At 42.4% G+C, this 13383-nt stretch overlaps 1 protein-coding gene across 1 annotated transcript; it reads left to right on the top strand.

Moving 5' to 3' along the window:
- The first annotated feature begins 1599 nt into the window (after nucleotides 1-1599).
- On the top strand, nucleotides 1600-5547 carry LOC148186563 (uncharacterized). Its single transcript, XM_088090266.1, has 4 exons — nucleotides 1600-2613; nucleotides 2716-2871; nucleotides 3121-3213; nucleotides 4534-5547. Exons 1-4 carry the CDS (start codon nucleotides 1873-1875, stop codon nucleotides 4825-4827), a joined length of 1284 nt encoding a protein of 427 aa, XP_087946392.1. The 5' UTR covers nucleotides 1600-1872; the 3' UTR covers nucleotides 4828-5547.
- Nucleotides 5548-13383: the final 7836 nt, after the last annotated feature.

Below are 13383 nucleotides of genomic sequence, written 5' to 3'. Positions count from 1 at the left end.
TGTACCTGTGGAAATGTCACAGGAAGAAATACATCTCTCTTCAGGAGCTCAACCATTCCATCTGTTGCTTTCCTTACAAATGGAGTGACAAAACAAACTGTCCACAACCCATTGCCCCAAATTTCGCATTACGAAAAAGTGTAGGAGGTAACGCACACGAAAACTGGTGCCTGTTGAGAATGATACCACTCATGATTGGTGACAAAGTCCCAGAAGATGAGCCCGCGTGGGAGGTTTTGATGACCCTGAAAGATGTTGTTGAGCTTGTCATGGCTCCTTTCCACACAGATGAGACAATAGGGTACATGCAAAGTAAGATCTCAGAACACCGTTACAGATATTTGGAAGTGTTCCCAGAGGAGAGAGTGAGACCAAAACATCACTTTCTCGAGCATTATCCTTTGCTTACAACTGTTTACGGGCCACTTGTACATTTCTGGACCATGAGGTTTGAAGCCAAACATCGATTCTTTAAAAGGATTGTGAGGCAGACTGGATGTTTTAGAAACATTCTCATGACAATGGCAAGAAAACACCAATCGATGATTGCATATCATACCCACGATTGCAACAACCAAAGGCCAGCACTGTCAGTGTCCCAGAAGACTCAAGTGGCAGTCGATGTTCTAAAAGACAGCATTAAGGAGTCCTTTGCAAGGAAGTTCCCTGGGGAAGAGTTTGTGAACATGACAAATAAAGCAACCATTTTAGGCACAGACTATAATGTTGGAATGTTGTTGCCGTTTGGTTCAACAGGAGGCCTGCCTGACTTTGGAGAAATCCAGCAAATAATCATTGTGCATGGAAATCCTGTCTTTGTTCTGAAGTTGCTTAGTGGCTGGTACTGTGAACACCTGAGGAGCTTCAATGTAGAGCCAACAGGAAAGACAGAAATCCTTAAACATTCTGAATTGAAAGAAACATACCCCTTGGCTGCATACAATACAGCTGATGGCCGTATGGTGTCCCTTAAACACTTCATTTGCACATCAGAGTAAGTGTAATGGGTTGATTATGTCTTTTATCATATCAAATGTGTGTGCTCTTTTCAAGTACATTTATTGACAAAAACAGTTACTTCACAAAAAGAGTTTTAAGGGCTGCCCACAACAACAGGCATCATGTCTTATTTATCTATTGTAATGTTTATTTAACAGGGATGATACATACAACATTGATACAGAAAATGGGAAAATATGATGCATACTTACTCTCCTCTCCTCTTCTCTCCTCTCCTCTCCTATCCTATCCTATCCTATCCTATCCTCTGCTCTGCCCTGCTCTGCTCTCTCCTCTCCTCCTCCTCTCATCTCCTCCTCCTCTCCTCTCTTTCTTTCCTCATCTCCCTCTTCTTAAAATAATAATGACCATCAAAGGTTATTTATTCAAATTTCCACTGAACTAAATCTCCATTTATTTCTTTGGCAGAAGAATATTGAAACAAACCTATGAAAGTAAGCTCATCAACTATTAATAACCTGTCTTAATTTCTTTACTTTTTCTGTCTCTACAGCTGAGGAAACACCCAAAACAACAATGGCAGTCCAGTTGAGAGTCATTTTAGAGGAACACAACATTCAAAAGTTGACACTTCCAACAGGAATTCCTAATACAGTGGAAGATCTTGTTTCCATAGTTACTGAAACTTTCCAATTGCCTGGGGAATTTGGACTGCTATACCTAGACAAAGACTTTGACAATCAGTTTTTCAGTGTCACCTCAACCGCTGACTTGTACGACAAGGCCACTGTTAAAGTGATCCCAAAAGAGCCGATCATCACCCTTGACCTACACCCACTCTATGAATCAGGACCATCATCTACATTGAGCTCTCCGAGTTCAGTGAACACCAATCCTGCAAGTAATACTGAAATGGACATCTGTCCTGCAGATGATGAAGCATCTTCACAGGTGTCCGACTGCACATCGTCAAGTTCCAAGGACACCATTATTCTCCCTGATTCATGTCGCCTTGCTGCATGGCCAGTGCCATTTCAAGTACCAGAGTTTTCTCGAGACATAGAACTAATCCTCGCAGAGGCAAACAAATCATATCATGCCACTAGAAGACACTTCATGGATGCCAGTGTTAAATCAGCAATAATGCAAGACCTTTCGAAAGTGATTTTTTCCTACACTGCTTACCCATCAAGTCAGCAGATCTTATCAGTTGCTGAAGCCTTGGTTGCCAAGTTTCCATGTCTTAGGGAGCCGGGATCGTTTGCAGGGTTATATGGCTGGCAACAGCGCATAAAATATAAGATGCACAATTACCGTGCCAAGCTAAGATCTCGAAAATATGCTTACCCGGAAATCGAAGTCAACACATTAAAGAGGAAGCATCCAGCTGATGCAATCCCATCAAAAAACGTGAAAAAGGCCAAAAAAGCTGAGGTTAATTACCTCCCTCCATACCCTATTGGTGAAAGCCAAGACACACTGGATAAAGAGAGGCTTGAATTACTCAATGAAGTGAAAAAGAAAAACAATGCAAAGATTATCGCAGATAAAATGAGTAAAACCTTCTCAAGCCGAAGAGTCGAAGTGGTGACCCTCAGCTCCCCTGTGAGTGTGTTTAAAGAAAGGTGGCCAGCATTATTCAGTGAGGCTCAGGTGAGAATGTCTGATCATTCACCGAGAAACATTCATGTGATTACTTTGAGATCTGGTCTATCAGTTAAAATGTCTTTTTTTGTCCTTTTTCCTTCTCACTAGATCAAGGAAGAGTTCAGACGTATTACGACAGTTTCCCTGGAGGAGAAATTCATGCTGAAACTTGATGAGTACACGCCAGGTCTTTTGCAGCTTATGCGTGTTAAAGGAGGAGCTGCCGGTTCCAAGATGCGCCCTCTGCTGGACACTGTAAAAGACGTATGTTATTTTACTTTTTTCACAAATATGTAATAATTGATTTGAGTGAATTAAAAGTGAAATAATTTGTAAACAATTGCTTTGCTGTGCACAAAGTTGAGCTCCTTACCAACTTAACAAACTACAGTTTAACATGTAACATCTGTGAAATGTTAAAAAATGTTTTAGATTTTAAGGAATTCAGTCTTAGTGTATGTAAATCACTGAGTTACACTAACTGTCTTTTCACTAAATTGTATCTCCCTACAGACACAGAGCACTGAGAAAAAAAGGGATGCAGTTGTCTGCTGCCTAATTGACTACCTCGGTGAAAGACGAGAAGATCTTTTCCATGACTGCCTGGTATGTTCTATTGATAACAGATGATTGATTAACTCAAGCGATCCTCATGTCTTCCTCTCCTCTCCTCTCCCCTCCTCTCCTCTCCTCTCCTCTCCTCTCCTCTCCTCTCCTCTGCCCTGCTCTCTCCTCTCCTCTCTCTTCTTCTCTTGTCCTCTCCTCCCATCCCCTCTGCCCTGCCCTCTCCTCTCCTCTCCTCTCCTCTCCTCTGCTCTCTCCACTCCTCTCTTTTCTTCTCTTGTCTTCTCCTCTCCTCTCTTCTCCTCTTCTCTCCTCTTGTATCCCCTCTTCTCCCCTTCTCCTTTTGTCTTCTGTCCACTCCCCTCTGCTCTCCTTTACTCTGCAAGATAAACTGAAATGTATTGTGTATTGTGTGGAAATTTTAGCCTGCCTGGGAGATTCAAAAAACAAGACCAAAGAAACATCATGTGCAATGATTTTATTCTCTATAGAGAGGTTTAGAGAAGGGACACAACACAACCACACGGCAGTCAAGCAGCCCCATGGTTGTGCCCACTGAGCAATGGTTGCAGCCCATTCTTATAGTCCTATGCCTCTGGTTACAAGAAGAAGGAAGAAGGTTATGCAGAGTTCACCCTGTTACCTTCACCTCAAACAGAATGTTAACCATACCAGGGTACAATTGGTTAACACTAAACATTCTCCAAGACTTTCACAGAATAGGACTCCTTTAAAATTTTCACCACAACTCCCCCCTTTTGATCATTTTTGATCAACTATTCAATTACCAGTGAGGTAATTTTGCTTCATTCAACACATAATTAAGAATAGGTTACACTTGATCATACATCACTTTCATCACAACTTCGCCAGGACAGTACTTTCTGTTACATACAATAGTAAATGGTGATTTAACTGCAATTCTTTTTTGCACTGTAAATCTTCAGACAATCAAACACTTGCCACATTGCTCTGCGATCCATTGTCCCTCGTCCCTTGTTGGACACTCCACATTGCCTCATGTAGTGTGTTCTCTCTGGATTCATGTATGTGTAATATGTAATTCTTCGTTGCATGGCAGCACTTGTCTTGCACCATTAAGCTGCGTTGTTCATCGACGCCTCGCTTTTTTGTGTTTGCATTAGTGAGTGATCACTTTTCCATGTATTTGTTGAATCTTGTTCTGCTTCACCTTGTTGTGAATCATCGCTCAGGCCTCAGTGTCAGTTGACTGTTGCCTCTTGTGATGATCCTCTGTGTTGTTCTCCTTAGATGTTGTTCCATCCTTAAATGTGATCTGGTAAATAATTTACTTAAATTAAAAATGTGTGTGCTTTTTGTTTCTTTGTTTTTAACATGTAGGAATGTGAGGACTACACAGACAACACGATGAAGGTGATCGTGATGCACAATATCATGGCTGAGGAAGATCCATCAGATGTGTCTATTGTGATTGAGGGGAACCAAGTGATGGAAGGATGCGGAAGCCGAACAAAGGCATGTGTACTGCTGATGGGACTGATATATGCCCTCAACCTCGAATATCCAAAGCAGCTGAAGAACACATTTGAAGCTTTTCAAAAACTTTTTTTGGAACTTGATGGAGCAAAACTATTGAAGAAGGTCCACAGCCTCAAAAATAAGCTCTTGCAATAGACACACATTTCCTCTCTTGTTCCAAGAGGATGTTTTGTCTGGACATACAGTAGCTAGGTGGAGTGTAGTTTTTTATTCCTCTACTCTTCCCTCCTCTGCTCCACACACACACACACACACACACACACACACACACACACAGACAGACACACACAGACATACACAAATATATAAATATATATGTACAGATGGATACATACATACCTAAGTATGTCACAGCCTCTCTCAGCCCACTCCATTGCTCTCTGATTTCCCCAGATTGACAGAAACGGAACACCGATAGAAAGTGGCCAGTCTGGTCAATACCACTGATTGTAGCCTAAAGAAATTTGTTTGTTTCTTTTTTTTCTCATCCTATCTCTGAGAGTGAGAGCAAGCACAGAAACTAAAGAACGTTGGTGTTCATCTGTTCTATCGTTGTCCAGATGTTCAGTACTGTAAATGCACAGGACCAACCTTGTAAAGTTTGTGTGTGTGCATTAGTCAGTTATCCAGGAACAACATTTGAAGCTGTTAGCTTAGTTCATTCCTTGAAATATTGTGTAAAGGTATTTTATTGCACTTTATTCTGTGTTTTTTGATCATTTGGTGGATCATTGCTGCATGTAAACAAGGCGGTTAAGTTATTTGTATAAATGCACCTGGACTGCAGATTTTGTCAGTCATTGTGTAAAGCTGAAGAGACACAAGTAAGAGTTTGGATACAAGAAAATCTTCATGTGATTGGACATCCCTTGGAGCTCCTTTGGAGTGTGAATCTGTTGTATTCCCATTTACTCTGTGTTTTTTTTGATGATTTTATCAATTAAAAACATTGAGATGATAACGTTCTGAAAGTCTTTTATGGGGGGTAAATCTTATCTTATCTAAATAAGTAATGGTTACTAACTGATATTAATTAACTTTTATTAGTAATTATCAGGTATTAATTACTAGCAATAAGGAGATAATTTAACCCAATTTTATTGAGTAAGTAGCTGTTGAATATATACATAAATGTGAGGTAAATTTAACCCAATTTTATTGAGTAAGTAGCTGTTGAATATATACATAAATGTGAGGTAAATTTAACCCAATTTATTTAAGTATTCCATAGCTATTTATTTCAGTTATTTTGTACTCAATATATGGAATTAAATCTACCCAAAAAAAGTAGCTGCAAATTGTTACCTCAGATTTATTGGGTAAATTCTATAGGTTACTTATTACAGTGTAGAAGATAGAAATAGACATAAATATATAAAAATAGAATAAATAGAATGCTGAGGTAGTGCAAAAGAATACTGAGGTAGTGCAAATGCAGTGGTAAGGTGCAATCTGATGATGGTAAGGATACACATGAGCATGGTAATGATGACAGCAGAATAAGGGGAATATGTAGAGGTGTACATATAATACTAATAATGGTAATAACATCAGTTTGAAGGCATCGCACACATAATAGTATTAATAGTATTAATAATAGTAAGAATAGTAGTAATAATATCCTTAATATTAACATTAATAATAGTATCAGCATCATGACATTAGCACTTGACATTTTTATGTCTGATAACCGATGTTATGTATAATATAATATAATAATAACGATAGAATAATAATAATGATATAATATAATATAATGTATAATGTAATATTTATAATACAATGCAGGCGACGATCCGATGTTATATATTTGTACATATATATACATGATATGCATACACACATACTGCAGTCTGTACTGTGGAGTGACAGAGTTTAGTCCAGTTCAGTGAGAGTGACCACAGGTCTGACAGAGGTGGATGTGTTGAACAGTCTGATGGCAGCAGGCAGGAATGATTTCCTGTATCGCTCCCTCAGACAGCGGGGTTGGAGAAGTCTGTTGCTGAAGCTACTCTTCAGCTTGTCTAGTGTCTTGTGGAGGGGATGGGTGACATTGTCTGTTATTGCCAGCAGTTTTGCCAGCATTCTGTCCTCAGCCACCTCCTCCAGGGAGACAAGCTTAGAGCCAACAACAGACTCTGCCTTCCTGATCAGTTTGTTCAGTCTGTTTGCATCCTTTGCCTTGATGCCTGCCCCCCAGCACACCACAGCAAAGAAGATGGTGCTCGCAACAACAGACTGATAAAACATCAGGAGCATCCTGTTGCAGACATTGAAGGACCTGAGTCTCCTCAGGAAGTAAAGCCGACTCAGGCCCTTCTTGTAGGCTGCCTCAGTGTTGGTGGACCACTCCAGTTTGTCGTCCAGAAGGACGCCCAGGTACTTGTATGATGTGACAATTTCCAAATCAGTCCCACTGATGCAGACAGGAGAGGGTGGGGGCCTGTTCCTCCTGAAGTCCACCACCATCTCTTTAGTCTTTGTCACATTCAGCTGCAGGTGATTTTCCCCACACCACCTGACAAAGCGGTCCACCAGGTCCCTGTACTCGTCCTCCCGTCCATTCTCTACACTGCTCACGATGGCTGTGTCATCTGAAAACTTCTGGAGATGACACGACTCTGTGCAGTACTTGCAGTCAGCAGTGTAGGTGGTGAAGAGGAAGGGGGACAGCACCGTTCCCTGGGGGGCCCCGACGTTGCTGGTCAGTCGCTCAGACACGCAGCTCTGCAGTTTCACAAACTGCGGTCTGCCTGTCAGGTAGTCACCAATCCATGTGACCAGGGGAGCGTCCACCTGCATGTCCTCCAGTTTGGCCTTCAACAGTCTGGGCTGGATGGTATTAAAGGCACTGGAGAAGTCGAGGAACAGGACGCGGACTGAGGTGTTGGGTCTGTCCAGGGAGGAGTAGGCCTTCTGCAGCAAATACAGCACTGCTTTGTTCACACCAACTCAGGGCTGGTATGCAAACTGCAGGGGGTCTTGTGATGAGCACAACAGTGGTTTGAGATGTGCTAGAACCAGTCTCTCCATGACCTTCATAACATGAGAGGTCAGTGCTATTGGCCTGAAGTCTTTCAGTGCTACAGGATGTCTCTTCTTGGGCACTGGGACCAGGCAGGATGTTTTCCATAGCACTGGGACTCTCTGAAGGTGCAGGCTCAGGTTGAAGAGGTGCTGGAGTACACCACACAGCTGGCTGGCACACGCTTTCAGCACCCGGGGGCTGATGCCGTCAGGTCCTGCAGCCTTCCTCTGGTTGAGCCTCTCCAGCTCTCTCATCACCTGGTCGGCTGTGAGGTGTAGTCCAGTCTGGGGGGTGGGTGCGGTGGGAGACGGCAGCGGGGTGTGAAAAAGTTCTGTGGTGTGTGACAAGCTGGGGGCTGGGGGTGGTGATGATGGGGGTGGAGCAGAGAGGTGTCTGCAGTAGGTGTTGCTGGGGAGCTGTGGTGGCAGAGGAGCAGCAGGGGGGCTGGAGTCAAACCTGTTTGATACCTGTTAAACTGGTTTAACTCGTTTGCTCGTTGTTCTTCCCCCTCAGCAGCACCCCCACCTTTCCTTTGGAAGCCGGTGATCTCTCTCATCCCACTCCAAACATCCCTGGCCTTGTTCTGCTCCAGTTTGTCCTCTAATTTCTTCCTGTAGGCATCCTTGCTCACCTTGATGCTGTGCTTTAGCTCTCGTTGTACCTGCTTGTGTTCTGTACGGTCCCCTGATCTAAATGCCCTCTTTTTTTTGTTGAGGAGAGCCTTCAGTTCGCTGGTAACCCAGGGTTTGTTGTTTGGGTAACAGCGAACCTCTTTAGTGGGGATGGAGTTGTCCATACAGAACCCAATGTATTCAGAAACACAGTCAGTCAAGCCATCAATATTCTCACCGTGAGGCTCACACAGGGCATTCCAGTCAGTGGACTCCAGCGCACCACGCAGTGTCTCTGTGGCCTCATGAGACCATTTCCTCACTGTCCTCACTGTTACTGGTTGCCGCTGAACAACAGGCTTGTATTATGGTGTGAGCAGGACTAGATTGTGGTCTGACCTGCCCAGTGGGGGGAGGGCAGTGGAGCTGTATGCATCCTTCACATTTGCATACAGCAAGTCCAAAGTTTTATTTTCACGTGTGGAGCATTTAACAAACTGGTAGAAGGTAGGAAGAGTGGCTGAGAGAGAAACATGATTGAAGTCACCGGTGATTGTGATGAAGGCACCAGGGTGCTTGGTTTGGAGACGGGCAGTCACAGCGTGGATGACGTCACATGCGGCGTCTGCGTTCCCGGACGGAGGAATGTAAACAACGATGGCTACTACACTGGTAAACTCCCTCGGCAAATAATAAGGACGAAGTCCGACGGCAATGAGCTCGATGTCCGGGCTGCAGACACGCTCTTTGACAGAGATGTGTCCAGTGTGACACCACCTGGAGTTCACAAGCACGGCAAGCCCCCCTCCTTTCTTCTTACCGGTCGAGGTGGTGTCTCTGTCCGCTCGGACTGTGTGGAAGCCAGGGATGGTCACGTTGGAGTCCGGGATCTGGTCGTGCAGCCAGGTCTCGGTGAAACACATGATGCTGCACTCTCTGTACTCCCTCTGCGTCCTGGCGAGCCCTTCCAGTTCGTCCGTTTTGTTAGCCAAGGACCGTACGTTCCCAGTGATGACTGCAGGGATGCAGGGTTTAAACTTCCTCTTCTTCATCTTTCGTTAAACCCCCGCTCTGCAGCCTCGCCGTCGCCGCCTCAGCTCCTCTGGTACTGTGGGTCTCTCTCCAGCCAAGGGGGCCGGTGCCCTCAGGGCCAACAGCTGGTCGCGTGAGTAAACAATGCCGGCGATGTTACAGGCGTCGCTTCCAGTCGTCAGGAGTAACCCGAGTGTGAAAAGTAGTAGCAAATGTCCGAATTTCAAAAAAAACATCTTGGCATTGTGGAGTGCCCAGATGCGCAGAACAGTATACAATAAAACACTATAAAAACTTGATAGAAAACAATAAAAAAAACACATTCAAAGAGCTGCTGCAACAGGCTGCCACTCTCACAGCGCCATCTTGGAAACACTTTACTTTATTATATATGTATATGTGGCAGGGCGGTAAGTTTCTAGAAAGTTGTAGACAACGCCACCTGGGGTATTTCACCCCAGGAACTAGTTTTAGTGGGTTCGATGCAGTTAACACCCGGTAAAAGGTCACACAGGTGCGATTACACAAAGAATGGCTAGAGACGTGATTCCAAAGTGTAACAGGTTTTATTGTAACAACAATTAAAATGGTCCTTACTACTACTTAAAAAAAAAAAAGATTCACACAGTCTGTTTTTTTTTTTTTTTTGCTCTTGCTGGGCTAACTCAAAAAAAAGAAAGAATAACTATATACAACTTTAGGAACTAGGGCTTGGGCTTACCAGGGCAGCCAGCAGGGAAAAGGCTTTATGTAAAACACCACGTGAAAAAAATCAGGGACACCCAGAGTGCACTTCACTGCAAATGAATACCACCACCAAGGGATCTGGCTGCCACGCGCTGGGGGAGCCCACAGCTCCTGTTCAACACAAAAAAAAAACACAAAGCAATTTCAAGCCCAGCAATAGAAATATTAGCAAAAATTAATCTAATCAAATACTTAAAGAAAATTAACCAAACATAATAAAATGCAAAATACCGAATGAAATGAACCAAGGTCAAATGCAAAATAACACTAAAGAGATTATGTTGACAAAAAAACAGTGGACAATACACAAACAATAAAACAGGCGATGGCCAAAGAATTTCAGGCCTACTGCGCACAACGACCAGCTAGGCCGGAATCGGCAGCCTAACAGGCCACGCCACCACGTGGTTTTGATGGCATAAACCACGCCATTACTAGAACGCAGCTCAGCAAAACAACAAAAAACACAGCAGCAGCGGGAGAAAGAGAGAGAGAGAAGGAGCGAGAGGACAGAGCAGAGCGCCACCCTCATCCTGCTACATATACTTTATTTTATTTTATTATTAATTTATATGCCTTTTAACATTTGGGGTCCGGAGAAGTGTCGCTCTCATTGCTAAAGAGAGTTCTTTCAATGCATAAATCATGTATAAATTAAATATGTAGGACTCGTTAAAATATGCCAGTAATGGTACATAAACAAATGGTTGCACAGGCTAGAGTGAGCGGAAACTGGGGAGCACACAGACACACTGAGCTCACTCTCTACCTGTGGTTGTTGTATGAGGGCTGTCTAGACATTGTGTATGTCGTGTTAGCAAGGTAGCGTGTTAGCAATTCAAAACGTGTTACCAAGTTAAAATTAAACAGCCAGAGTCATCAAGATATAACACTGGCCCGGACTAGAGTTGTTCCGATTCCAATACCAGTATCATATATGCCTCCCATTCTGCCGAAAATGTCCATCTGGTTACTAGTTAGCTATGTTAGCTCTGCTGTCTCTGTTAGTGCGGCTACAGTCGAACTGGAGCTCATTTATTAACAAAATGAGCAGTGCTACAAATAACCGGTATACTGCGCACTTGTGTCTTTGATGCTAAAGTTTAGTGTTACTTTAGAGACTCATTTTTACAATCGAGAGTCATGTAACCTTGTCTTCTTGTCTGCTCGTCTTGTTCCGGGTTCCAGTCAGTCGCCATGGAAACATGACGCTCTGTCAGTGATGTGGTTTGTACCAGAGTGAAAACAAATGTGTAGGAGATGTAAACCATGTATCTAATCAGTTTGTTTGCAGAGGGTCTTATATGCTGCACATTTTTTGAGTGTAGATTTTATTATTTACTTGTCTATTTTATCAAGTAATCGGCCTTTTATTTCTTGTTGCAGTTGTCCTATGAGGTGCAAATTTTGTGATTTTGCCTACACAAACTAAGAGGGTCTCTTCAAGCACTATCGTCTGAGGCAGGGAGGAGGAGCTAACCGGCCCTGTATATACAGTGACTGTGTGTGCACTTTCAGGACCCACGGGGCACTAAAAACACATCTTACACAATCACATTGCAGGACAAGGAGAAGGGAGGAGACATGTACTTTTTTTTGTGAGTCTTGTGAATTTAGAGAAAAAAAGCGCATTTTTCATCCATCTTGCATATCATGTAAGAAATAGACAGACTGTGCATTGCCCTTTTTTGCGGTGTGAGTTTAAAACTAACAATTTAAAAACATTTACTTCACATAGAAGCAGAAAACACAAACATAAACAGGACAGTAGAACTTGTTAGAGAAAATGTAGCATATGCCATTGAACAGGGCAGGGCTGAGGAAGAGTGTATAGACACTGACACTATAGAACATAAAATTGCATCTCTTTTTCTGCGCATGCAAACTGTATTACATGTTTCAAGTGCTTTACAGACAATTGTTGAGGAATTGAATGACATCCTCCATTTCACTAAATGTGTCATTCTCTACAAATTATCAAAGAGGTGCTAACTAAACATGACATTCGAGTAGATGATTGTGTTGTTAAAGAAAATAATGATGCAATTGTAAAAAAAAAAATCCACTTATTGTTAACACTGAAGCAAAAGGTGCTCTTTCCACTAATTACAGGAGGAATATCTATTTTAACGAGCACTTCCCAGTGATTGCACCAACTGAATACACATATAAATATACCCATAAAAATAGTTTTGTTTATGTTCCACTTATTCAAGTTCTTGAGAGTTTATTGAGAGAGTCATATTTTACAGAGAAGTTAGTTTTTGATCAAGAAAGTAAACCAGGTCAATACAGGTCATTTCAAGACGGCCTGCACTATAAAGAAAATACACTTTTGGGTGTGCAAGAGACAAGTTTTCTCTATTGGAGTGTATATAGACGATTTTGAAGTATGTAACCCTTTGGGGACATCTAGAAAAATACATAAAATTACTGGATGGTTTACTGGATTTTGCTCAATTTACCAGCAAAGTTTCGCTCTACTCTACCCTTAATACAACTCGCTCTGGAAAGAGTGTTGATGTGAAATAGTTTGGGTATGATGCATTTCTTCATCCACTGATTAAGGATATACAATTTTTGGAAATGAACGGGGTGTTTATGGAGGCACTGGATACATTTGTGAAGGGGACAGTATTGTGTGTGTGTGCAGACAATCTTGGGGCACATAGCCTAGCAGGTTTCCATGAATCATTCAATGTTGAAAAATTTTGCCGATTTTGTTGTATTAATCGGGACCAAATTAATACTGTTGAGGCAAGGGATTGTCAACTAAGAACTGTGGAACAACACAACACCTTTGTGGAGGAACTTGAATCTGGTGATAAACAAACTGTGAATGGTGTGAAACAGGCCTGTGTACTTTATAAGCATTTGTCACATTTTCATTCTGTTACTGGGTTTCCTCCAGATATCTTACATGACTTCTTTGACGGTGTTATCCCAGTAGAACTATGTTTGTGTCTTAAAGATTTGGTAAGAAAAGGTTTCATTACATTTGTTGGGCTGAATAGCCGCATAAAACTATTTCCATATAAACATTCTGATAAGGTTAACAAGCCAAAACAAATTACAAAAGCCAGCTTTGGAAAGGGAAGAATCAGTGGCAACGGACACAAAAATTGGACGCTGTTACGCTTACTTCCTCTTTTGATTGGGAGCAGTATTCCAGAAAAGGAGCCCTCATGGGAAATATTAATGGACCTCAAAGAGATTGTGGAGATTATTGTCTCTACTAATATATCAGAGGAAATTCTGTGTTACCTGGAGACT

This window comes from Plectropomus leopardus, chromosome 17 (genome assembly GCF_026936395.1).
Source record: "Plectropomus leopardus strain MGB_pleo_1.0 chromosome 17, ASM2693639v1, whole genome shotgun sequence".
Lineage (NCBI taxonomy): Eukaryota > Metazoa > Chordata > Actinopteri > Perciformes > Serranidae > Plectropomus > Plectropomus leopardus.
The sequence above is the reverse complement of the archived record's forward strand: the minus strand, read 5'-3'. Positions and strand labels throughout refer to the sequence as shown.